Here is a 25782-nt window from a genome sequence, read left to right as displayed (position 1 = left end):
TGAATACGTTGCAGAAATACTTGTATGTATAGTTTGTTATTTCAGTGTGTTTGTTTGTTGCTTCCTATTTCCATTACTTTTCACTAAAATAATTCAGCAATGTGGTTTTAAATAAGAAGTTGAATGAAAGTGTTGCTGGCTACGTTGCACAAACCTGTAGTGATTATTGTGTTTCTCCAAGTCACTGTCGTGATTGATATTGGTCCCATAGGGCGTACATGTATTAAACATGTAAAATATATTGTTTGTTTTAAGGTAGAGATGCAGTTTATTTGGCTTGCTTTTTAATTGAGTAATTAGACAATGAAGATGGTATTATATATCCAACATGTTATATATTTTCTGAAAGCTTATTAGACAAACTGTGTAAAACTTGCCTTTATTTTAAATATCCAGAATGCGTTTTTGATTTTGGGTCAAAAATATGCTTTTTTGGACAAAAGTGGTTTTAAAAAAATTAGCTTAAAAACTTCAAGTCCGTTTGTGGGTAAAATTACATCACTGGATACCTTGGTATACTACTAATTCAAATGCGTCCACTCGTCTCTCTAACGGCTTTCAAAGTCGCACAGCATGACCTCAAAGTTCACTCTTTTCTATTTTTGCATAATTTATATATCCATGTTAATTGCGGACTTGTTATTTTTGTTCCACTCGCCGTAATAAACTGTCCGGACGCATTTTGAAGGGGGAATACCTTGTCAATAATGTGTGAAAATTTCGAGGCAAATGGCCAAAGTGTCTATCAGCTATTTTAATTTAAAACCCAAGAATTCACCAAAAATAGAAGACGAGAAAAAGGCTAATTTGCATATTTGCGCGTTAAACCGGGAATTACTGCTTTGTCATACTTTGTCATACTTTCTAGACTATAAAAATTGAAAGTTAACGTATAGACATAGACATTTTATGTAAAATCGTTGGACCAGAACAACTGCTCTTGAATATATAAATCAGAAACACGTCATTCATACCAGTGTTTTGATGGGATCGGTAAAAACACGTGGCAATGCCCAGTAAATATGACGTCATCTCATGAATTATTAAACAGGGGGCGGTCCTAGGAAGGTGACCTTTTATCTCGGTCAAAACATCATGGCTTCTCTTCGATGTATTTTCAATAAACAATCTACGAGTATTCCAGAGCCTATGGTTTACCGTGAAGAGTACAAAGTGGGATATTAAATTATTTATCCTTGATGATTTTTATGTAGTATTGAGAACCAACTCCAGGAAGCGAACGCACAATAATGAATAATCGCGTAATCCTAGAATCGAAACGCGAGGCACAGAAGTTTTGTTCATCGTTTCCAATCCCATTTTTCCCACTGCAACATATTTGTTAAAAGAAATATTTGAATTCTGTTCGTTTTTTAAGGAGGCATTTTTATATTTTTTCCGATTTTGGCAGCGCCTTATTCAGGGATTTTCTAAGACAGTCGCAGACAATCAGCGCACGGATGTACGTACAAAACATGCTGTTGTACTACCGGCGACGGTCGCCTGCAAGAAGAGAGCTCCAGCTCCTAACGTAAAAGTTGCCGAGTTGCAGGCTAAAAAACTCAAAAATCAAAACAAAATCATCAATCAGTAAGTATTATGACAAGGAAAACAAAACATCAGACGCGGAGAAGCGGTCAGCGCGTCAAAAGAGTTGTTACCGTAATGTATCAAGTTACCTCTCTCTGTGATTTATTTTTCATTGAAATTATTTGGTTGTTTTCAATTAATTTTAGCGTACCTCTGCAATTTATTTTAGCATTGTCAGTTGTTTGCTTCATTGAATTAAACGGAGTTCGTCCGGTTGCAAACAAAGCTGTCTCGCACCACCTAGCAAAACTTCCGAATGATCGAAGTACAGGTACCCATTGGACAAAAGATACACACAAGTTTGTATCTCCCCGACCCAGTGCAATATATCCGGTTAGAATCAAAGCTCACGTGCCCCTTATTTGAGGGACCAGATTCTGCCGTAAATTCGGGATGGGATTTAGAAAAAAAATAAAATGGGATTTTTAAGGTGTATTTTGGCATCATTTTCTAAGTTTTACCGTAGTCATTGACGCCTATTCAAGAGTATGATGTTTATTGTAACTAGCGTGAATGGGTAAGCTTCGTTTCGACAATGAGCAGTTATCACTGTAAACAATGTTAAATTATTCTTCACATGCTCAGTTTATTTTTTGAGAACAATTATTTAAAAATAAAATCTCTCAGTCAATCAACTCGGATTCATGCCTTCAGGGAAAGTCATGTTTGGACGCTCACATCGATTTTGTTTTTCGTTCGGTGGGCTGATGCCTTCAGTGTAGCGTTTGTCTCTTCCGACATAGAAATCATCTGAATCTTCTTTTTACCTCTCTTTCTTTTCACACCACGCATAATGTAATGATAAAAATTAGGAAAAAACACTGAGGAAATATAATGTTTGGTTTGCTAGCGAGCGAGAACTGATTTGAGGATAATTGCACATGCGCGTGAATTGAATGAACTATGACCCGTACAATCTCGATTTGCATATCGTCAATCAAAGGTCCTGTTATTTGGTTACTCATGCAATTTAGGCAATTGGACATAAACATTGCCACGTGTGAGTGTTTTTTATTTTTAACCAGAAAATAAACAGCAATTTTAACGGTGTTCCAATAAGAATTCATTGGTCAAATTTTCACAGAATGTTCTTTAGATAAAAATCTATATAAAAAACGAAAAAAACTATTTTTGATTGAAATTCACAAATAAACTGCATCTCTACCTTAAATGTACTGTGAAATGGACTATGGTACATGTACTACTTAGTGTTGTGGGAAAGACCATGTGTACTTCTGTTTAGCCTTTTCACCACCAAACTTTATCACCCAAATTTTTCTTCACTTTTTTCTTATTTTCTTCATGATTTTTAGTAATGAATCTTAATTGTGGAGCCAAAAGTCAAAATTTGAGTCAATTTCAGTTTTTACTCAAAAAATTTGGCTATTTTTTCCCAGTCTTCTGAAGGGCAGTGCAGACTATAAATGGAATTATTTTGTGAATTTGTGCTGAAAAGAGGGAACTGGTGGTGAAAAGGTTAAATGCTCTTAGATGTGAAAATTTTATGATTATACATTTTGGTTAATGAACCAATTGTTGAAACGTATTGAAAATTATAATTCAGAAATACACTTTTTGATATTACCCATGCCTGGCACGCACTTGGTGTTGTGATATTTCCTAGCATTTAAAAGCTGTTATGTGTAATCTTATAATTGTGTATGGAAGTGTCTCTGAAATCTCAAACACTATGTATTACTTGACATTTAACATTGATTTGTTTTCATGTATGCATGAAGACACATGTTGCTGAAGTTGGTTCCATATTCAGATTGAAGCTTGGATTCATATTCATTATTGGGTTCGGATTCTTGAAAGTATTTTTTAAACAATGTACCATTAGTTTAATGTTCTTGTACAACTTTTTGTCACATGATCCATTGTTTTATACTAATACTAATATGCAGAGCGTAAACCAGCATTTTATTAGCTACAGACTACTGTACTACTGCTACCCCCGTTGTAAATCAGACGTGGCTTCTTGGCTAATACAATGATAGTGAATAATTTAATTCACCAGAAATGAAATTGTTGTTACAACTTACAGAACTTGAAATTACTGGTGAGCACCATGTAAGTAGTTTCCTGAAACTAATCTTGTCCTTGGTCCTATGTCCATGGCACATTACTATAAACAAAACTAAATATCTCAAATTTGATAACTACCGGAAACTGTGCCATGCATGGCTGGTTTGTCTCTAAGAAAACACCAAAAAGTGTCGAGCTTAACAAGTTTTTTCTAATGTTTTAAAAGACTTGTGTTGTAAAGCATATACACTGTAACAGAAAAAAAACAAAAAGAAAACAATGTTATCTGTGACATGAAATGATAAACTAGTTTATTCCCACCCAAATCTGAATCTGAGGCCAACTTCAACATCATTGTAGGCACAGTAATAAGTTATATTAAGGTTACCGGGGTATATTATATATTATCTTTAGAAATATTTCATAATTGCATTTCGTAAAAAAATTAAGTCCTTACTAAGAAATCTAATAAATTATGCTAACTTGTTTGATGTATTTTAATAATCGCCTCTTCTATCTGTTGCCTAGCATTCACAGGGATATCATGACCCTTTAAAATAAATTTCCCCTGCAGTTCATAAGTATAGTATAGTGTTTCAGTTGGTTGTCTTAAGTCAATAATGCACATAAGTGTGGCATTTACGAGCTGATGTGTTGTTTGAATCGCCTGAGGCTACTTGCTGCATTGGTTTGTGTTTTAAAAATGCTTTCCCTTGGTATTACAGTTTTATCATGTGCATAGTCTTTTTATAAGATCAACGAACTATCTTATCTTTTTTACCCGAACTCTGTTAAGTAGTTGAAAATAGATGACAGTACCCTTTCTGCCTCTGCTACCTAGCTCTATCGCCCACTGCTTTTTGCCCTATGTTATCATGGCCAGGAGATGTCCAATAATTCTGTCGATGTACTTCTCACAATTTTTAAATTGATGATGAATGAAACTGATCTGAGTAAATATTACTTGTTTTTTTGACTCCAGTGTCTAAGGACACAAGGATAGTCTTTGTAGTTACCCTGTTAGTATGTATACGTGTGTGCGTCATTGTATATGTGTTTGGTCCACTGAGATCTCAAGAACCACTTGTCTGATTTCAATGAAACTTGGTACGTAGATGCCTGTTTTTTGTTTGAAATACATGAATATTAATTGCCTCATTTGCATAATAATTACCAACTCTCTTAAGTAGGCTTCTTTGCTATAAACATTAAGATTTGTGATTGACTCAGTGGGGCAAAGACTTGACAGTGTTCATTTTCCAAAACGATATCTACTGCACAAGATCATGAATGTACAGACCCAGACCCTCCGCCTGTTAATCCTATGCATATAACTGTATGTTATCTTTGGAGAAGTGATGTCAGATGGAGTGACACGTAGGGTACTGGAAATCTGTTTCAAACTTGGTGCAAAAAAGATTGTTTGGTGGCATATTTTGATTTGATGCATTGAAAAAAAAGTTTGCAAGGTCATCCGATTCACTAGAAGAGTAGATGAGCTTTATAATGCGTCAATCTATTAAATCTGATTTATTTGGCAAATGCCATACTAGATGAAGCAATGCAGCTTATTTCTAGCAAGATCAATTGATAAGCTATTTAATGCTTATTATATCTGTTTAATTGGACTCTGCACATTAGCAGCATTACAAGAGCCTCACCCTCCAATAGAATAGTGAAGGCATACAATCCTGTATACCACGAGTACAAAAAAACCGCATTAATTTAATCTTCACTTCAATGCACTCTTTTTTTTATAATATTTATAATTGTTAAATCGCTTGTGGTGTACAGTTGGATGACGTGTGCTTGTCCTTCACTAGCCGAACTGTGAATCTACGCTTATAGCATCTGACTGATGTTGCTAACCAAAGTTACTTCAAAAAAAGTTTTGGTATCTAAGAGTCTCAATATTAGAAACGATATGGAGAAGGGAAGTGTGTGATTTTAAACAGTTTCCTGTTTACACCGGATTTGGTTGTGACAACACGTAATATTGGTACTTAAGGTTATCAGCTTCTCCTAAATCTTGCAATCGTCTACATTGTGTAAGTGCCTGCCTGGTCTGCCTCCTATGGCTTCAATGGTCATGGATCTTGTTGTTATGTACATATATATGCAAGTGTAAAATTTGTATTTTCTGGGTTAGTTTAGCTAAATTAAAATCTTGTGAAGTTGAAGATCAGTTTGAAAAATATATGTGAGCAATTCCTACTTTAATATTTGAGTACCAAATCAATTTTTTTTTACCTTTCACAAAATAAAACCAAGAATTTTTGTTCATACTTTTTCCAAAATTGTGATCAAGAACAGTAGGAAATAATGTACATTTGGTCAAAATTAACGAAGAAATTCTAGAAAATACATAAGAATGAGCATCAATTTACAAATAAAATTTTGGCTGGAACAATTCTGGCACTCAATTGGGGTTAATATATGGAGCCACAGATGCATTGATACTGTCCTTCTTGATGGGTCTGTGATTGCTACTGTTACGGTGCTCTGAATCACCAATAGAGGCATTTCCATAGATAAAATAATGTTTAAATTTGTGTGCAACTTTCTTTTGTCTCTGACAACTAGAAGTTGTGCACATTGCATGTGAGATGCATCATGGGAGTACCGCCATGTTGTCAGGCTTCATTAATATAATCGCTATAGGTTGAGATTCATATATAAATTTGTTTAAGAGTGCATTCACCTACACGCATGAGCTAGCATCAGTATAGCATTGTTTGCTTCTCAAAACAAGCGAATTCAAAGCCCAGGGCATCTTAAATAACATATTGTAGTCTGTCCTTCTCTGGTCATGCTTTCACAAGTGCGTTTAATTGTCCAAAGTAATTACTGCTATGACAAAACTCAATCATCAAACTACTACATTTGCGTGGTCATTATATGGTTATACAACAGATTGTAAGGTTTATATTATTATATTACCGTGTTCATATGCATATAGTGTGTTGATGTTCCGAAAAGAATGGAACACATGTAGCAAGGTGTTGTATTACAATGCGCATTTGGTGGTGTGCAAAAGGAGTGAGGTAAAAAAACAAAAACAATACTGGTAGGATGCATGTACTAAGGTGTCAAATTACAATGTGGATTTGCTGGTGTGCAATATGAATGTGATGAAAATCTATATTACAAATATTCAGCAATACAGATGATATTTTATATCCGCTTGCATTTGTACAAAATAGTTTATACATATTTGATAATGTTCTGTCCAGAGGTAACCATACATGTAAATGCAACATCCTAGATAATATTGATGAGCATCCATCAGTGTCACGTTTCTCTTTAGAATTTAGTAAATTGCAGCACAACTCTTTGCAGTAAAGTAATGTAAACATTCAACTCCAAGCATATTTTATACAGTATTGAACTGTTGACTCTCGCACTGGATTTGAACTTCACACATTTTTCTGAAACAGAAAATTCATCAAAAAAAACAAACAAACATGTTGTATGGTTAAAGACCTGTGTAAACACAGACAAGTTTGTGTTCCACTTAGTTACAGCTACTGTTTGTTTTGAAATGGTGTGCACTTTGGGGCTGGACCCATTCTGTCAGTTTTCCTGAGTTGTATGTATAAATGAAATGAAGGGGGGATGTGATGAATACTAAACTTTAGACAGTGTTCTTTGGGAATGTACGTGGGTTGTTAAGGCAATAATGTATTTATCCTGGAACCATGCTGCTTGTTAAACTACCAATCCTCAAATATTGATATATTTTAGAATTAGGAATAGGATAATATTGGGAGTCAAGTTAATGAATAATTCATTTATGAAAGTCTGCTGTACTGTACTTGAATTACAAAAATTACGGACTTTATGAAGCCATGGATGACTTTTTCATTAAGCGTTCATGACCATCTCGCTGTGTTTCACTGAATTCGATTTTATCATGAAAGTGTTAAAAGTACAAGACATCAGTGTTTGACGGTTGTCTGAAACAATACAGCACAAAACATTATTGTTTACATGTGACCTTGTTACATGTGTGTCTCAGAGAACTCTGAGAATGCCATATTTCTGGAAATTCTAAGAAGCACTCGTTAATCCATATCTTTTCTTGTTTGTCATTTCAGAGGGTGTTCCACAAGTACACTACTTTGGTCCCTGTGGTAAATATAATGCAATGGTTTTAGAATTACTGGGTCCTAGCTTGGAAGATCTATTTGATTTATGTGATAGGACATTCACGTTGAAAACAGTACTCATGATAGCCATACAACTTGTAAGTAACTTTATGTTATCTACATCTGGTTGATCTTGAACAACATGGTTAATAGCTTTGCAACAGAGTTTTAAAAATGCACACAACTGCATAGGGATTTGTGACATAGACGTGGTTAGAGATCCGTACTCTACCTAGATGGTACAAAAGTTAGACCCACAGCTACTAAAATCTATTCTTGGTCTCAGCTAATGTTCTTTTGATGCGTTGATTTATTCTGTGTTTATATTCTGATCAATGTATTTGAGACATTGATAACCTGAAGCCAACAGGAACCATTATGCATGTAATAAAGAAAAAAAAAAGAAAAATGATATCATCTCTGCAGATTAGAAGGCACAGACTTATGTCTGATTACAGGACTCTTAGGCATTTGTTGCCACTGAAGTGATTTGTCTTTCAGTGATTGTGGTACAACAGTAGTCGTTCTTTCCCTGTATCAGTTAGCTAGTGAACTTACTGACTTCTTAGCTTGAATAATTATATGCTACTTACAGGCCAAAACACGTATGAAATCATGCTATTAAGATCTCCAGTGCGCATCACTTCACCCACTCTTTCCAATAGCTCCTTGACATGTCACAAATCGATATTAACTCTTCTTTAACAATAAAATGTCCGCAGGCACTAATAATGTCGGCTATTCCAACCCACAGATTACTAGGATTGAATATGTTCACAGCAAGCATCTTATATACAGAGACGTCAAGCCAGAGAATTTCCTGATTGGTCGGCAGTCAACAAAGTCGCAGCATATAATAGATATAATAGATTTTGGTTTAGCTAAAGAATACATAGATCCGGAGACGAATAAGCATATACCTTACAGGGAACATAAAAGTCTTACGGGCACAGCGAGATATATGTCAATCAACACACATTTAGGAAAAGGTATGTCTCCTGTCAGTGATTCTGCCTTATATATGTGACCTGCTTAGAAGAATTATGTCATAGGCAAGGGATGCCTTATCATGTATGGATTAGGACTTAGTGAATCATGCTTTGGAAACTGTTGATACTTCCTGTCTAACACTTCTATTTTCAAGCCAGAGGCAGGCATCATATGCTCCTGTTTACTTATGTTTTTTTAAGCCTTAAACTGAGTTTGATGTTTGGAATGCTAGATGCAGCTGCTGATAATAAAAATATAGTAGGTCTTCTGATTGAGTTTCTTGGCAGTTGATACCTGATTAGAAGTGTTATCTAGTTTCACCCTGTGTAGACCTCTGAATAATATTGCATCTGCATTTTACGTATGCAATAAAAGATGGTAGCTTTATACATTATGCATTTATATATATTGCAGATATGGACTATTAATGTTGTCATTCATTCTCTTGCTAAGGTCAAATAAATGTTAACGAGAAGTGTGGTGTTTGTAGGGTGTGTTAAAATGAACCCATGATTTGCCTAAATGATTGAATGATCAATCTGTTATTAGAAAAAAAAACGAAGCCAATAATATAGTCATCGTTAATGGATCTGACAGATTTTTTTTTTCACCTTGATCCTTTGTCCGTGCTGTAGTTCATGAACAAACTTCATGTGATTGGATTAATTAGCGTTTCTTTCATATAGAAGCTTTTTCCAATCACTGATATACCTCGCATAATGCATGAAAGGCGAGAGCCGAACGTATGCCACACAAATTGAAGGATTTAATTTTGAACTTGTTGAAATGCCGATTTGTTGAATCCCAAGCACCTTTGTTTGTCCTGTTTTTACATTCGATTTTATGCATAATACAGGATCTCGCAGTGAAAGGAAAATGATCTATTGATATCAATAATATTATCAGTGGCATATTTGACTGCTCATGTTAATTCATTTGTTTATATTTACAGTGTTTTTTTTCTGGTAAAATTGTAAATTATTGTATCATCTTCAGAATACATGGGTGTAGATTGAAAATGAGAAAATATTGATTGTTGTAGCACTCTTACGGTCTTTAGATTGGTTTCATATTTATTTTTCTCATTTTTGCAGAACAAAGTAGGCGAGATGATTTAGAAGCTCTAGGCCATATGTTTATGTACTTTTTACGAGGAAGTTTGCCGTGGCAGGGTCTAAAGGTAATTTTGTCATCTCATTTTATCGTTGTCATAAAATCAAATTGTTATAAATTTAAGTCAATGACTATTTGTTTTATCCCAGCTCTGGAACTATTGTTGGATTTTGATGCTGAAATTGGCAACTTATTTGTAGAAAAATAATTTTACTATTTCATTGTGGATAAGAATAATACAACTAATAACATCCAATTACACAATATTATTATTTGGTTTGGCTTGACTTATTGTAACAGGAATATGCACCATATTATTTTTTTAAAAAGACTGTTTTAGTTTTTAATCGCCGTTATCAATTAACTGAGGATACAATTGTCAATTGATTATTGGAGATTGGTGTATATTTTTTTTTGTATCTACTTATAAATCCACTTAGATGATGCATGTGTACTGTTGTGTTGTGTTGTCATAGTAACTCTTACTGTTATTCTCTAGGCTGACACTTTGAAGGAGCGTTACCAGAAAATAGGCGATACAAAGAGGGCGACTCCCATTGAAGTATTGTGTGATAATTACCCAGGTACTGTCTCAAGATAACTGCTAAAGAATACTCTTTACTGAAATGATATGCAAATCAACTTGGTGTTGGAATAAAGTTAAATTCAATAAAACCATAATTAGATAATTAGGTAGGATAATGTTGATGAAAATTAACAAACCTTTAGAATCAAAAACTTGAAGCGATATCTTGTCTGTATGGTCAAGCGAAAAGATGGTGTAATTTAGTGAAAACTTTACAAAATATGAAAATATTTATACTAAATTTTGAGAGGGGAAAAATTGACCAAAGCTTAAAAATGAAATAAAGGTATACCTGTGTAAATTCTGCAAATCATTTTTATTTTTGCATGGTAGGAAATTATTAATGGCTTCAATGTACATTCACGGTCATTATTTGCATTTTATTGCATGTCTTGAACTAAACACATTTTGCTGTCCAGTGAAGCATGTCCATTTGTACAGACAGTTACACAGGGAACACTTGTCTTGCAAATTGACGACTGGATTTTGTTAACCAGTGGTGTCTGTTATTGTTTTGAAAAGTAAAAATTCATGTATATCGACAAATGATCTTTTGTGATTCAGCCAGTAACATAACCCTGCAACTCAACTTAATATGTGTGATGTGGCACGCTTTGCATTATTTCGTTAAGTCCACCATTTTGAATGGGTGCTGTTTCCTTGTAAGGTACAGTATAGTCATTGCATCCATCAATTTGGACTTTGCACTGCTACGATATTCTGGACTATGGGTTGCCCCTCAATTATATTTTTTCCATATCACAACCTGCAACCTCTTACGAAAGTCATAAATAAAAAATTCTGTCTTGTTAAGTCTTGTTAAAAATACACCCAGAACAATTGAACATGCTTGTACTAATTATTGATAGCACTATTCAGACTGCTTGGTTAGCTATTCATAACATTTCTAATATTGTTTCACACTTCAATAATTTAGCTGCGAAACAACTGTATAGTAATATACAAGTAACATTTGACCTACAAAGCTGATGCGCGAGTTGTGTGTTTCATATACAGGTTGTTTTTTTCTAGAAACAAATTTTAAGAGCAAACACACCTTTGGTATATAACTGATGATAATCTACTGACTGTTCCTGGTTCAGTAAGAGGGCGCTGCACCCCTGTTCCCCTATGAAATGTTTCACCTTTTGTGTACTTACAATTGTACACTGGAAGAAAATTGTTCATTTTGTCTGGTGTTACTGAGGCATTGTATATGCATTTTCATTTTTTTTTTTTCAATTATCTCTACTTCATAATAATTAAATTTTTGCATTAAGGAATTTTAATTTGGATTCCCTTTGTTCATAAGAAACGTGTAGAAAAAAGAAAAAAAAAATCATGTAAGATTTTGCACAATGTCCGTTAGCTACAGGTGTTGATTAGAGTTTAAAATTGTGCAGGTTTGCTGGGGATACCTTTACCTGACAAAAGTTGGTGTTTAAAGCATTATTTCTATGTTTATTAATTCTTTGTGCCATTAACAAATTATGGCTTCATCTACAAAATAATTGTGTACAGTCTGTTCTTCCTCGTATTACATTTTGATAAAAATTGACAAACCTAAAAGCAATATCTGAAGCTGTCTGAATGGTCCAAAATGATGATGAAATTCAGTGTCAATTTTAGAAAATGTGAAAATAGTTTCACTGAATTTTGGGGTGAGAAAAATATCTGGCACTTGAATTGTTAACCTGATATACTTTACTTATTTTTCTTCATCAGAATTGGCTACATATCTTCGTTACGTGAGAAGACTAGATTTCTTTGAAACTCCTGACTATGATTATTTACGGAAGATATTTGTTGATTTAATGGATCGCAAAGGTTGGAAAAATGATTACGAATTTGACTGGACAGGGAAGCAGTTGGTAGGTATTATATCTAATCAGTTGTGATTTCCAGGGGCGCAGGTTATATGCATGATGTTCTGCTTATACCTGAGATATTCCCAGGTTACAGAAAGTAGGACAAATTTAGCATTATTAAATGAGCTGTGTATGTCAGCTCATAACACAGGGACATGTCAGATAAAATCTGCTGCATGGTTTTTAATTACTTTCTCATAGGTGACTATGTTAACATTTGATTGAAATTCAAGAAATATATTTTTAGTCCATATTTGCTCTGTTGTGCATATCCAGTAGAAGCATATATGAAATCAACAGTATACTGGATTATTATATATATCGTCACTTATCTGTGTTACTAATAAAGCGATATTCTCAAAATAGTTTGTATAATCTTCGTAATGAGTTTTCATACTAGTTCAGTAAATGAAGCGAGGTAATGGTACTTTCAATCTCAGTAATTGTAGTAAACTTTATTAAATTCTGGGTATCGTGTTTAGCCACAAGGTCTGTTGTAGATGGTGAAAGCTGAATAACACAGCTTGATTATTTTCATATCTAACCAAAGTTTGTCTTCAAACTGATTCAGATTTCATTGCTCACAACTGAATCTCAAAAATAAAAATAATTTTATCCAACCTAACCTGGATTCATTTCAAGAAAATCAGGCATCTTTATAATAATTTGTTGTTGAATTCACCACATCTACATTTAGTAGTTATTGGGGATTATGAATCATTGAAAATTTATCATGGTTCCGAAAGCAGAAATAATATTCAGGCTCCCCGAAATAATGACATGTTCAATGACCGTAATCAGTTTTTTCCTAATACCGCGGTATTGTCTTAGTCTATGCAAAAAAGAATTTCATCTTGTTCCACAGTATGCCCTCTTACAGGGCTGATTTTGTAGGCATCATAAGTCGAAATGGAATCTCCAAATTTCAAGTTGAGTCAGCTTGTTGACTGCTAGGGAGGTTGCTCTTCAAGAAGCTTGAGGCACAAATAAAAATGTTGTGACCCTGTATCATATACGATTTCCTGTTGTGTCAATACATTTTCACAACTAGTTGCATCACATCAAATCTTTGTACGTCAGTGGCGTGCCATGTCGGTTTAAAGGGCATACCATATACCAGGTGAACTGTATGTAACATTAATGTTTCATTTGCAGAATACCCCTGGAGGCTCTTTACATTCCACTGATGGGGGTGGTCTATCATCGCCACAAGGCCAAGGTCTACCAAGGCATCTCAACCATGGCAGGGTAAGTAACAATGCAGTCAGACCATCATGAAATGTGATCTTCTTATTGCTGGTATGATAAATTATTGTATTAGTAGTGCATACGCTTATATAAATGAGTCATATTTTAATGACCAAACATATATGAAATGTAAGTTTTGGGTTATGTTCGCTTCTATTAGAAATGCACTTGTGATAGAGCAAATATGTTACCTGTTCTGAATGTTGTTGTTGTGCATTGCTTTGTAGACATTCCTTGTTTAGATGATGTCCCATTTGTATCTAAACGTGTTTATGGTTTTATTTCATACATAAATCTAGGATCAAACCATACATGTATATACTCCAAAACCACATAATTTTGGAATTTTGAAATTTCTTGTCAATCAAAGACTCCCCAAGTAATTGTTCTATTTTGTTTAATTTCAATGCTATCAGCTACTATAATATTAAGAGCTACATGACTTGTTGATACGCCTCAAATAGTGTTCCATTTTTTCCTGTCATCGTCACCCTTGAACTATGGTATTTAGAATGACATGATGATGTGGGAGAACAGAACTCTATTTGAGGGATGAAAATAAGTCCTGTGGTTCTCTCATGCTCGATTTGCATCCAAGATCTTTTCACACCCGTAATATATTTTTATTTCTGTGTTTTACTCACAGGATCGAAATAGACATGGTGCATGGCAGGAACAAAATCAAGGTGTAAATCAACACCACTTGAACCCCAATATGACTGCAGCAGATAGACACGGCTCGTGTCAAGTGGTGAACTCTACAAATGGGGAAGTAGCTACAGATGATCCCACAGCTGGGCATTCAAATGCCCCAATTACAGCGCAGGCTGAAGTGGAAGTAGTGGACGAAACAAAGTAAGTATCTGTCTCACCTGTAGATACAGGGTTTGAACTTTATGGAGGCATTTATGACCAATAAGTTTACCTTGGTGTCCTTAGATATTTCCTATTTTACTCCTATAATAATGCCAAGGCTTTTTTTTCAAATTTCATCTTGGAAAATGGGTGCCCTCTTAAGGTCAAACCCTGTAGATAGCATTTTCTAAATAGTGTACATTACCAAGATGTGGTGGGGGTGCTTGTCACTTGTAATATGAATGGGTGACATTGATCATTTCTTCTTCGGACACCCTTAACTCAATTTAAGAAATGTTGACTTTATTTACCTTTTCATGCCCTGCTGTGATTCCCGTTTATAAACAGTTTGGGTCTGACGAATTTTCTCGTAAATGCTTTGAATTTCATTATTTTTTCCGCCAAAGTTTTCATGCATTTTGTACATTTCTATGTATCTTACTTAACCCTTTGAGTACTGGATTTTTCTGTTGGTGTCTGAAGTTGACTTTGGTGCTCAGAAGGTCAATTAATCACGCTTTGCTGAAGAAAGCTTAATGGTATTTTCACTCTGCTTTTCAGCATATTTCTGAAAAAAGCGAAAGTCTTGAGATTGGTTGCATCGTAATTCTTGACACATTACTCTTCTTGTTTTCAGATGTTGCTGTTTCTTCAAGAGGAGGAAAAAGAAAAGCACTGGTCGTCGAAAGTGACTACCTACACAGTACGTGGAACTGGGAAGTTTATTAGCTGGGAAAGCTTCACACTGAGATTAATCTAATGCCATGGTGCTTTGTTCTAGAATGTGAACTTGATTTGTAAAAATAATATATTGTTGTGGAGATGGAATGAGATGTATTAAAAGGAAGAAATAGATTTTGATCAATTGCGAGATATTTACTAAGATTGAACGTCATGAGATATTCATTAATAGGTGGGACCGAATTAAAAGAACTGCCAAATTTTAACCAAAGGATACTTTTTGTGTTTCTGGGGAGTGTATCATTTACAGATGTGGTGAACCTCCTCGGTCAAAGAAACATGGACTTCTCAATGTTTTAATGACGAGAAGGAACTGAACTTGAGCTTGATATTGTCGCAGATAGCACATGTACAGTGACTAGTTTCTCATAAGGACTGGTCAGAATTTCTGAGGATTTCTTATCGTTCTTTATACTGTTCTTTACCAAGCAAAGTGTCTGATATTTTATTTCCTCACTCTGACCAGGCATTGGCTGTAAATACTTGAAAAAAAAAAACTACGGTCAGCATATTTTGCTGCAAGATTTCTGTACATTATATTCTTAAATTTGTTTGTTGTTCAATACTAAGTTTATTTTTATTACGGTGTTTGTGATTGCTCCTCCGTTCAGTGGTTTTCCTAATCCATTTGTTTTCTTGTTTTTTTTTTTAAAACTCATTCAAGAGCTGTGGCCTTTGAGATTGGACAGTTCAAGAGGGTGTCCAATCATGCTGTTGTCTAAGTGCGTCCTTTTATCAAAGTGTAACGGTTAGACATTGTGCAAGTTACTGTAGAATGGAACACTATTTTGTGGTGCGGTAGAACCTGATGTCCAATTTTTCTGTAGACTAGATCACATATTTGAATGAACAAAGCCAGTTTTTTAAATACAAACTCAAAACTTATTCATGCCATTTGTAATCCCATATCAATATCACTTGGGTTTAGCACCTGTAAATTAAGTTTAATAATCTAATTGTTGAATGCATGTAAACTAAAAATTTGTGTAAACTTGACAGTATAGATTTCCAGCCGTGCTGGAAGAAACTCAATTCGTTATTTAACTCCGCCTTTATTTTTAATGTACAGAGTTTTAACTGAGGTGAAAATGAAAAAGCCAAAATATTGAATATGACGATATAACATAACCTGCAACTTCTTTTCTTATTACCAAGGATAATGAAATTTGGAATAAAACTAGTCTGTGCTATACTAGTCTTAAACTTATGTGTGTGATAATTTTGGTTATTCTGGTAACAATGTGCTTGATAAGCAAAATACGAGAATCTGGTATGATTGCACTCCTGCCCAGAGCTCCCCTGTAGTGTTACTACCATTGTTTCTGTGCTGGCTAATATTGTATTCCGGTACATAAATATTTGTTACTTGGAAAAACAACTTAACAGCTTCAGAATTCTCAGGTAATGCTGATACGGAAAAAACTTCTCAACTGTCAACAATTAAATACTGCTATCGGTAAACTGCAACTCTCACTGCCAACCATCCAACTACTAGATTATACACAATTAAATTTCATACGTAGTAGTCTACCACTCTCCCAGTATTCTATCGTCTCGTACACAGCACCTGTGTCACCATGCCAGTCTGCAATAATACAATATCACATTGTTACACCAATTCTTTTTAAATGATCAATTAGTTTTACACTGAATTTGAAGATTAAGCTAGACTTTACATTTACTCACACTAGTCATTGGAACAGTTACCTCTTAAGATAATTTATTTTTTAATGAAGTTTTGTTTTTGCTTTTTTTGGGTGTTCTTTGTATAAATCACAAGAATTATTCCTTCATTCTATTTAGTTGCACTGTAATATGGTATATTTTTTCTAAGCCTTGAAGATCAGAACAATATTTAATAATTTTTAAATGATTATTTATACATAGTACCATATTTACTCTACTCGTCCGACTTAGTACCTTCTGTATTCCGAACATCATGTTTTGTAAGGGGTGGGCATTTATTAGAGCGCCATCCTAAACAACTTATCAAAATGACAATTTTTGATGAACATTTGTCAGTTAAGGGGGGGGGTGTATTACTTCAGGGGAAATAAACATTGTTTTGCATTGTCAATGAAATCCACATTGAGCTAACACTTTTACAATGAAGTAACACAAATGTTCACGAAAAAAATACACACATTTCATTTTTCAAGTGTCATCAGAATTTGTGATATAAAAATGATCAGGGTCTGTGTAAAAACTGTCCCAAGTCATGATTTTTGAAAGATGAAGACTCCAATTTGTTTTTGATATCCACAAACTCTCAATGAAAAGCAATCCCAGCCATGTTTTCCTGGTGATTTATAATTTTTGAAAAATGAACCTGGTGTGGAGAAAGTATTTAGCATTTTTCATGGTTGTCAGCAAGTCCTAGAAATATTGATCACACCCCATTTCTGATAATTAGAATATACACTAAAATTATAGTCTAAAGTAAAACTTATCGGTCAAATTTGGGGAGTTTTGAAAGGGTTGGGTGCAAAGTATAACTTTATTTTGAAAATAACAAATTCCCCAAAAAACGGGGGCTTAGTTGGACGAGTACGGTTATTTGTGCATGTGCTTACATAAATGACAGGTATATCTATGGTGAAAATAAGTTTTTTGTTGAATAATTGTACATGTATTGATTTTTGTATGCTTCTATTTAGAGCTAATTACGGTAACAGTAAAACCATGTGTAAACCAATGTGAACAAACTAAAAACCATTTTCGGTCTTTTTCTCTAGACTCGCTTGTAATTTTCAAGCCTCACGAATTTTACTTCATATGCATGTGTGGCTGTCAGTGTGTTACAAATCCTTTCTGCCATCATTTAATTGACATACCGTAATACTGGTAGTTACATTATACCAATTTGACAAACATGAAACTTTGTCAAACTGACATCACATAGCCTATGAATATTGTTCGAGCGACAAGGTGAAAAACCGACAAATGCGTTTCTAGTCAAAGAAAGATTTTGATTTTATTGCACGATTTGGTTCAAACATGTTTTTACTTTTGCCCTCTGTGCAATGGAGTGATTGCTGTTCAAGCACATCGTTTTGTCATCTGTTTAGTTTCTGTGATTTATCTATCTCTAACTGAATGGTACTAAGTTAGTTTTTGTTGCATTCACCAAAAGATTTGTTCTCTATTATACAAATTGCTGCATTCCACCAAGTAAACCTTGCAATATATACCAAGTCCAAATACTATCAACTTTTGAAACTCAAAAAATCAGACAAAAAATGATTTATACAGGTACTGTAGCATTTCCTAATTTATAGAAGGAATCTCGACTGGTCTGAGGTGCGTAGTCAGTCTAAGCACATTCACAAGTTACTTCACAACAGACTTGTATGTGTTATGCTTTAAACGTTCGAATAAGTATGAGCCTTTGTCTAGGTGCTTGCTTTTATTGAGTTTTATTTTTGAGAAATTTACTCAGCCAAGTATTTTTTTGTAGCTTATTGTGTATAAAGCAAGTGTTATGTAAAATAGCTGATGAACATTAATCAGACACTGCATTGTTTTTATTTAATGTGGACTTTGTTGCCATGGTAATGAAAAATCAACTCAATATTGTTTGTATCTCTTTACTTCAATTCACATTAATGCTTGTGTTTTCATTCCGATGATTTCAATTTTTTTTTTCATTCTTATTCAAGAAAACTTAACGGAAGGTGTACCTCTCCGTTAAATGGAGAGAAAAATACCCATGATATTTTACACAAATCATTTTTATTGTAAAAAAAAGTTTTTTTTTTTTTTTTGCATTCTTCATGAAGAAAAGAATATATGATAATTATGATCATGAAATTGCAAACTTGCTTTCTTGAACAAAATTCCTGCCTGATTATTATTATCATTCAGATAAAAATTTATTTTAGCCGTTTTAAGAAGAAAAAAAAGAGAAATAAACGAAAGATTTGTCTGGCAGATTCTTCCAGAAGCTGGTCTTTGATGGTAACCCCTTCCTCCAAAATCATTTGTCGAACTCAAGCTCTTTCTCAGTCTTGCTGAAAAAGACATTCAAGCTCGGACTGTGCTTTTGTCTTTTCATAAACAAGTAGGAATTTAATGTTAGGAACTGGTGATTTTTTTTTTTAATTTTGGGTTTTCAGTGGTCCTATTGCTCCATGGATATCCGGACTGAATATCCAGCTGAGTAGAGATTTGGGTTCTGACTAACGTAAAAATAGTACTGACAATGTATAATACGGTAGTTGCAATTGGGATATGGATGTTGGTGTCTGAACCTCTAATTTTGTCGGCAAATGTTACGCACCAGTACTGCTTTAGGAGAATATGTTACCAATGAATAATACAGCACTTTCTGTAATATGTTCTTGTAATGGCATTTATAGTCAAGTGATTTCAGTCCACGCCCTTTCATAAAATACTTCTAATTTCTAACAGCTTCTGAATTTAGACTCGGCTAGGTGGTTTATGTGTCATCCTGTATCTGTGATGAGGGGTATCATATACATGTCCTTCTCTGAAACCATTGTACTGCTGTCTTTGGTTTCCTCAAGTTCTGCACAATTTGGTGTCGAAATTAAAAACTATTCTGACTGCAGCCTCAACTGGAACAACTGCATATCAGAATGGTCAATTTAGTACAAGGGTTTATTGATGAAACCCCAAACTATATAAAATGTTTCTGAAACTGTACATTGAGTTAAATATTTCATGAACAATTGTGCATCTTGAGATAATGTGGGAACACTGAAATTGTTGTTTCAGATAAGATGATCTAGAGGTAGCACAAGTGGTTATAGATTTTTTTTGTGATGAATACAACTATGGAATTGTCAACTGCTCTCAACATATTTACATATTTTATTTTTCTTTCTGCAAATTTGTGTCCATTGTTAACTCTTGTGCCACTGGGAATCAAAATAGTGTAATATTGATTTTGAGTTTCCTTGTGAGAATGTTTGTCTTTTTCCATGTTTAGTGTTGTTTGTGTGCAATAAAGATAACTATGTCAAGTACTTCTAGGACAAATATTGCCCGACAAGCAGAGTTCCAAAGGGGAAAAGGAAAATGTACCTGCATTTCAGTTAGTATGCGACAAGTTTTTAGGTTTAATGATTGGAAATGTTACAAACTACAATTCTAAACACCATGGTTGTCGCTTGTTTTATATACATAAACTACTGTAAAATACTTTATTTTCATTTGGAATTAATTTTCGCTGAAGAAATGATTCAGTGAAAATATAAATCCAGCCAATTTATTTTTTTTTCCTATATTTTACATTCAACTTTTCAAAAATCAGTGAAAATAAATTCCATACAAAACACCCCAAAAGTCTTTTCAGTGAAAATTAATTCCTAATAAAATAAAGTATTTTACAGTACATTGTTTACATGAAATTTTAATATGTGCTGTGTGATGAGACTCCCATTTTGAGATAGCCATTGTTCATCTTGTTGCATAAGCAAATTTTTAAAAAACATAAGCTCATTTGCATAATGGAATCAGCACTAAATATGGAAATTTATGCAATTACACTATTTTCCAGTGTGAACTGCATGACCTTTTTGTTCCCAAGATTGTTGGGGGAGGGGGGGAATGTTGGTGTACAGCCTTGCTTAGTAGTTTCCTTAAAGGATTTGTGAAGCTGCAAGAATTTTACAGGCACAAAAAAAGGCATACATTTGTGTCCAAAAAAAAAGATGTGTAGATAGAAAATGTTCAAATAAATTACAGAAATGTGCATTCATAAATTGTTGTGGTCATTGACTCTTAATCATTCACTGCGTGTAAAGGTGAAGTATGTACAGTTATGTTGCATCACTGATGCGCTGAAAATTAGCTGACCCCACTTCACATGTTGCCTAGTATGCATAGTACTGCCCAGTATGCAGACATGTCATTGATGCAACAGTAAATTGTACATTGATCTTTAAAAAAAAAAAAATCTAGTTTCAGAACATTTTAGTTTGCATAGGTCACTCAAGCCAGTTGTTATTGAAGACCTCTTTCCAACAGTCAAGCCCACTTGATTTTGGAGACATTGAACAGTTGTGTCGGGGCTGGAGGTTATTGAACTTCACCACATCCACTATCCAATGGCATTCTCTATCAACAGTCATTGCAAAAACCCTTTAGCGAGGACGTTATTTTGTCACAGCATATCTCGTACATTCACAGAATTGACGTTTGACTATGGAGGAAGCTGCAGAACCTGGAAAAAAAATGGTTTCAGCAAGAATTGCCTGGTGGTTCAGCCACTGCAGTATTGTAAAATGGTGCAATTTAAGGTTTCGCTAGTCAACCTACAAACCAGCCAAGATATAACCCATTTGAAAACCAATGCTAGAACAGATTGAAATATTCTCAATGATTACAAGGGCAGCCCTTGGGGAAATTTTGCTCAGCTCACCACCATACAAGTCCACATAAATGCAGGTTCAGTGCGCACTCGGGCAACAATTTTATTAACTAGCAACTAATTTTAACCCTGCTCATGCTGGACTAGTAGCAATTTTGTTTTGTACAATTGCCATTAAATAATTCATAGAATTGAGCAGCCACATTAGGCAAACTTTTTTTTTATAGAAATTACCATATTAAACAGACCAATACACAACTTTGATACAGCATAGAGGTAGAGGGTCTATGGATACACCAACACTGAAAGTACAATTTTCTAAATAAAGCTTTATTTTCTTGTACAAAAAATTCATCTACATACAAAAAAACTAATGAATACAGACAACCAGACTTGAATGCCTTATATTGTACTGTGGGCATCAATGCTGTAATTATTAACTTTGGTTCCTTGCTCACAGCTTTAGAAAACTTAAAATACTAGTTTAGTACATAGAAATTCAGATTACCGGTATTCCAAGATACATTTAAAATACGAGATGTTGGCAGTGTTTAGATAATGTAAAAAAAATGACTGTAGAGGGGAGTATACTGTATACAATACTGAAGTTATCCATGCAAATAAACTGAATAAAACAAGTCATTGTCAATGACATGTCCCCGTTCCGTTCATATTTGAGTGACATATACATTCAAAGCAGATCATGACCGAAATGCACCTGCATATGTACAACACATTGTGCTAAATCTGAACAAAATCCATCCATCCATGCATGACTGAGATCCGGTTCTGGAATTGTAAAAATACGTGATTTTGATGCATTTTCGGCCTTAAATTGGCCATCATTCCGCTATTGTTAAGCAGATCATGAAACAAATGCACATATCTATTTGTGACATGATGTACCATGTGTGTGTGAAGTTTGAACTTGATCAATCCAGACATGTCTTGGATACGGATCCAGAACTGAATTCTTTAACAAAATGGCCGCCAGTCGGCCATTTCGAACTTGATCCGAAAAAAAAAAAAGACGTGCATCAAGGTCCTATTATGTTTAATGTATGTACCAAATTTGAACAAAATCCATCCATGCATAACTGAGATATGGGTCCGGAATGGTAAAAATGTGCGATTTCAATGCATTTTCGGCCTTAAAGCGACCCCCATTTGGCTATCGTTAATGAGATCATGAAACAAATGCACATACATATTTGTGACATGATGTACCTTGTGTGTGTGAAGTTTGAACTTGATCAATCCAGACATGTCTCGGATACGGATCCAGAACTGAATTCTTTAAAACAAAATGGCCGCCAGTCGGCTATTTCGAACTTGATCCGAAAAAAAAAATGACGTGCATCAAGGTCCTATTATGTTTAATGTATGTACCAAATTTGAATGAAATCCGTCCATGCATAACTGAGATCCGGGTCCGGAATGGTGAAAATGTGCGATTTCAATGCATTTTCGGCCTTAAAGCGGCTGCCATTTGGCTATCGTTAATGAGATCATGAAACAAATGCACATACATATTTGTGACATGATGCATCTTGTGTGTGTGAAGTTTGAACTCGATCAATCCAAGCATGTCTCAGATACGGATCCAGAACTGAATTCTTTAAAACAAAATGGCCGCCAGTCGGCCATTTCGAACCCGATCCAAAAAAAAAAATGACGTGCATCAAGGTCCTATTATGTTTAATGTATGTACCAAATTTGAACAAAATCCGTCCATGCATAACTGAGATCCGGGTCCGGAATGGTGAAAATGTGCGATTTTGATGCATTTTCGGCCTTAAAATGGCCGCTATTCGGCTATCGTTAATCGGATCATGAAAAAAATGCATGTGCATATGTCCCATATGTGTGATGTATGAGTGAAGTTTGAACTTAATCGGTCCATGCATGTTCGAGATACAGGTGATCACGGACGGACGGACGGACGGACGGACGCACACAGGGCAAAACATAAGTCCCCGTTTTCGGACTGCGTCCGAACGGGGACTAAAAATATCACATGGGATAATAACGTGCACGTACACAGCAAGATTCACCCTGTTTAATTCTGTCAAATTGTTTAAAGGTCTGAAGGTGAAGAGTGTGGTACAAAAATCAGTAAAAATTCTAGTATATATACAATATTATCCATTTCTTTTTGAGCTTTTTAATCATCGTCGTCATCACTTTCTATGATATTGTTTTTCGTTGGAGTAACTGTTTCTGTTGACGATTCTTTCATGCAGCTGTAAAAAAAAAATATTCATTGTTACTTTAGGGGGATTTGAAACATCAGGCACTTTTTTGTGACAACCTCAACCACAAATTCACAAAATCTTGTACAAAAATAAGGAAAATTTGAGGGATTCCAAAGATTAACCATCTAAAATAGGGGGACCTGGTGTGGACCCCCTGCTTTTAACAATGGTTTACCCTTAAGCAATGTAGTTTTTCCTTTTCCTCTGCAAATGCAAATACCTAATTATACTCTGAATTATACTCTAAAAAACTAAACCCAAAACATGAATAAATTCTTTAAATGCATAAACTGATTTGGATGTTACCTGTCCTGGGCGCTGCTGCATCCTGCACCTTCCATGTCATCTGGCACTTCATTCTCTTTATCTAATGATTTGCTTTTTGATGGAGCTGTTGTAATAAAGTTTCCCATACCTTTTTGCCATGAAGGGGTTGGTCGCACACAAACTGGATTGCCACCACCTGCATTTTTGGCTCCTACAGGAAAGCATTTTGAAATATGTCGAGACAAATTGACTTGAAACAAATCATTACGATGGTAAGAAGTTGTGCTTGCAAAACTCGTACTGTGCATTTTGTTTGGCTACATTTTATAACAATGCTGCTATGGTACTGGTATGATGTTTCGGGAAACATTTGATATTGGCAAAAGTAAAGAATGTAGAGTTTGATCAATTTTCCACAAACTGAAATATCACTTCTTTTGATCATAGAAATACCAGTAGTTCACATAAGCAAATGCGCTGCTCGAGCAAATACAGGGCAAGAGTTTTCTTGCACCCCACCCCATGCCCCTTACTTTAGACGGAGCATATACAATTAAATTGGGGAGAGTTTGAGGGGCGAGGGTACAAAAGGAACCTTTTCCCACCAACATTACAAGTATCCAAGTTGCGATGTGACTGACCTGCTTTGCCAGGCGATGCAAATGACGCTGATTGACTTGAACTGCTCAATGCTTTCCTTGGTGCCTTGGCTGCAACAGCTGTGAAGCAAAATTAACAAATCATAATCTATTATTATTAATCTAGATTTTAGTTAGATACTGCTCTAAAACATTTGTTCATGAATTTGGGCAACAGTTTACAATAAAGTGATTTTGTCGTTAACTCGCGATTACATTCAAGTGGTTTATAGTTCCATGATTCAAGTAATTTTGTAAATTATGTCAGCTAGTTAATAATTCAATTTCGTGAAAAGTGAAAAACGAATATATATACCAACAATGTTTACACAAGCTTTCCGCCTGTGAAAATTAATCTTGTAATTTGTGGTCTGAACAATGCGAGGGTTACGGAAATGATGGGTAACTTTATCAATCAATTAATTCGGGCCCGCCACATTGCTAATGGCAGCTGGGATGTCATCTTGGAATGTCATTGTCCAGCAATCAGTGCTTCACGACAAAACTGCACGAGAATTTTTATTCTTGCAGACTATGTCTGACTACCCCTTGTGAGGAAATGAACATTGAAAAACTGTTCACTTCAGGACTCTAAATGCAATGAAATGTTTTCTCTTGGCAGCGTTCGTGACATTGAGAAGCTAGACTAGCTGCCCGGATTAGCCGTCACTTCGACCGCGAAAATGAGTTATTGCTGCAAAAAAAAATACTTGTCAACCCACCTTTTCGTCCACACCCATCAGCTTTTGTTCTAACCATTGTGATATGAAAGATAATTTGGTGAAAAATGAGGAGTTGCTCTAATAATCCAGACAAAGTGCGCGCTCGGTGTCACTCTCAGTGTCTTGGTGTGTATAAATGAAAGATAGTCAACATGTGAATTTTCGCGCGCTCTGAGTCAATTGGCCGTAAATAGGAGTATTCTATTTATAAAAATAGGTGTCAATTTGGTTTATACATTTGTGAAGTCAGCATAAATTCAGTTCATTTCCTAACTGTTCGTTATTTTACATTAATTATATTACATAGTTTAGCACACCTTTTATGTATTAATGTAACTACTAATATTCTATCAACAAACATAATAGTGCTAATTTTAAAGTAGAACACCCTAATTAAAA

General features: G+C 34.8%; 2 protein-coding genes across 2 annotated transcripts in view; one reads left to right on the top strand and one right to left on the bottom strand.

Annotated features, from left to right (window-relative positions):
• LOC100366439 (casein kinase I-like) overlaps positions 1–20893 on the top strand; it is a 50238-nt gene extending 29345 nt beyond the window's left edge. Inside the window, exons 4-11 of the mRNA XM_006812210.3 lie at positions 7716–7864; positions 8521–8755; positions 9851–9936; positions 10369–10453; positions 12181–12326; positions 13479–13571; positions 14218–14426; positions 15064–20893. Of these exons, the coding sequence (XP_006812273.1) occupies positions 7716–7864; positions 8521–8755; positions 9851–9936; positions 10369–10453; positions 12181–12326; positions 13479–13571; positions 14218–14426; positions 15064–15118 (1058 nt within the window). The 3' untranslated portion in view covers positions 15119–20893. The remainder of the gene's footprint in view (positions 1–7715; positions 7865–8520; positions 8756–9850; positions 9937–10368; positions 10454–12180; positions 12327–13478; positions 13572–14217; positions 14427–15063) is intronic.
• A 2639-nt stretch (positions 20894–23532) lies between these two features.
• Positions 23533–25535, bottom strand: LOC100366287 (PCNA-associated factor-like). The gene is made up of 4 exons (XM_002731314.4): positions 25384–25535; positions 24665–24742; positions 24063–24234; positions 23533–23744 (listed from the first exon to the last, which is right to left on the bottom strand). Exons 1-4 carry the CDS (start codon positions 25418–25420, stop codon positions 23666–23668), a joined length of 366 nt encoding a protein of 121 aa, XP_002731360.1. The 5' UTR covers positions 25421–25535; the 3' UTR covers positions 23533–23665.
• Between the last annotated feature and the right edge of the window lie 247 nt (positions 25536–25782).

This window comes from Saccoglossus kowalevskii, chromosome 13, assembly GCF_978046115.1.
Source record: "Saccoglossus kowalevskii chromosome 13, keSacKowa6.1, whole genome shotgun sequence".
NCBI classification, from domain to species: domain Eukaryota; kingdom Metazoa; phylum Hemichordata; class Enteropneusta; family Harrimaniidae; genus Saccoglossus; species Saccoglossus kowalevskii.
This window is presented reverse-complemented; position numbering and strand designations above follow the sequence as displayed.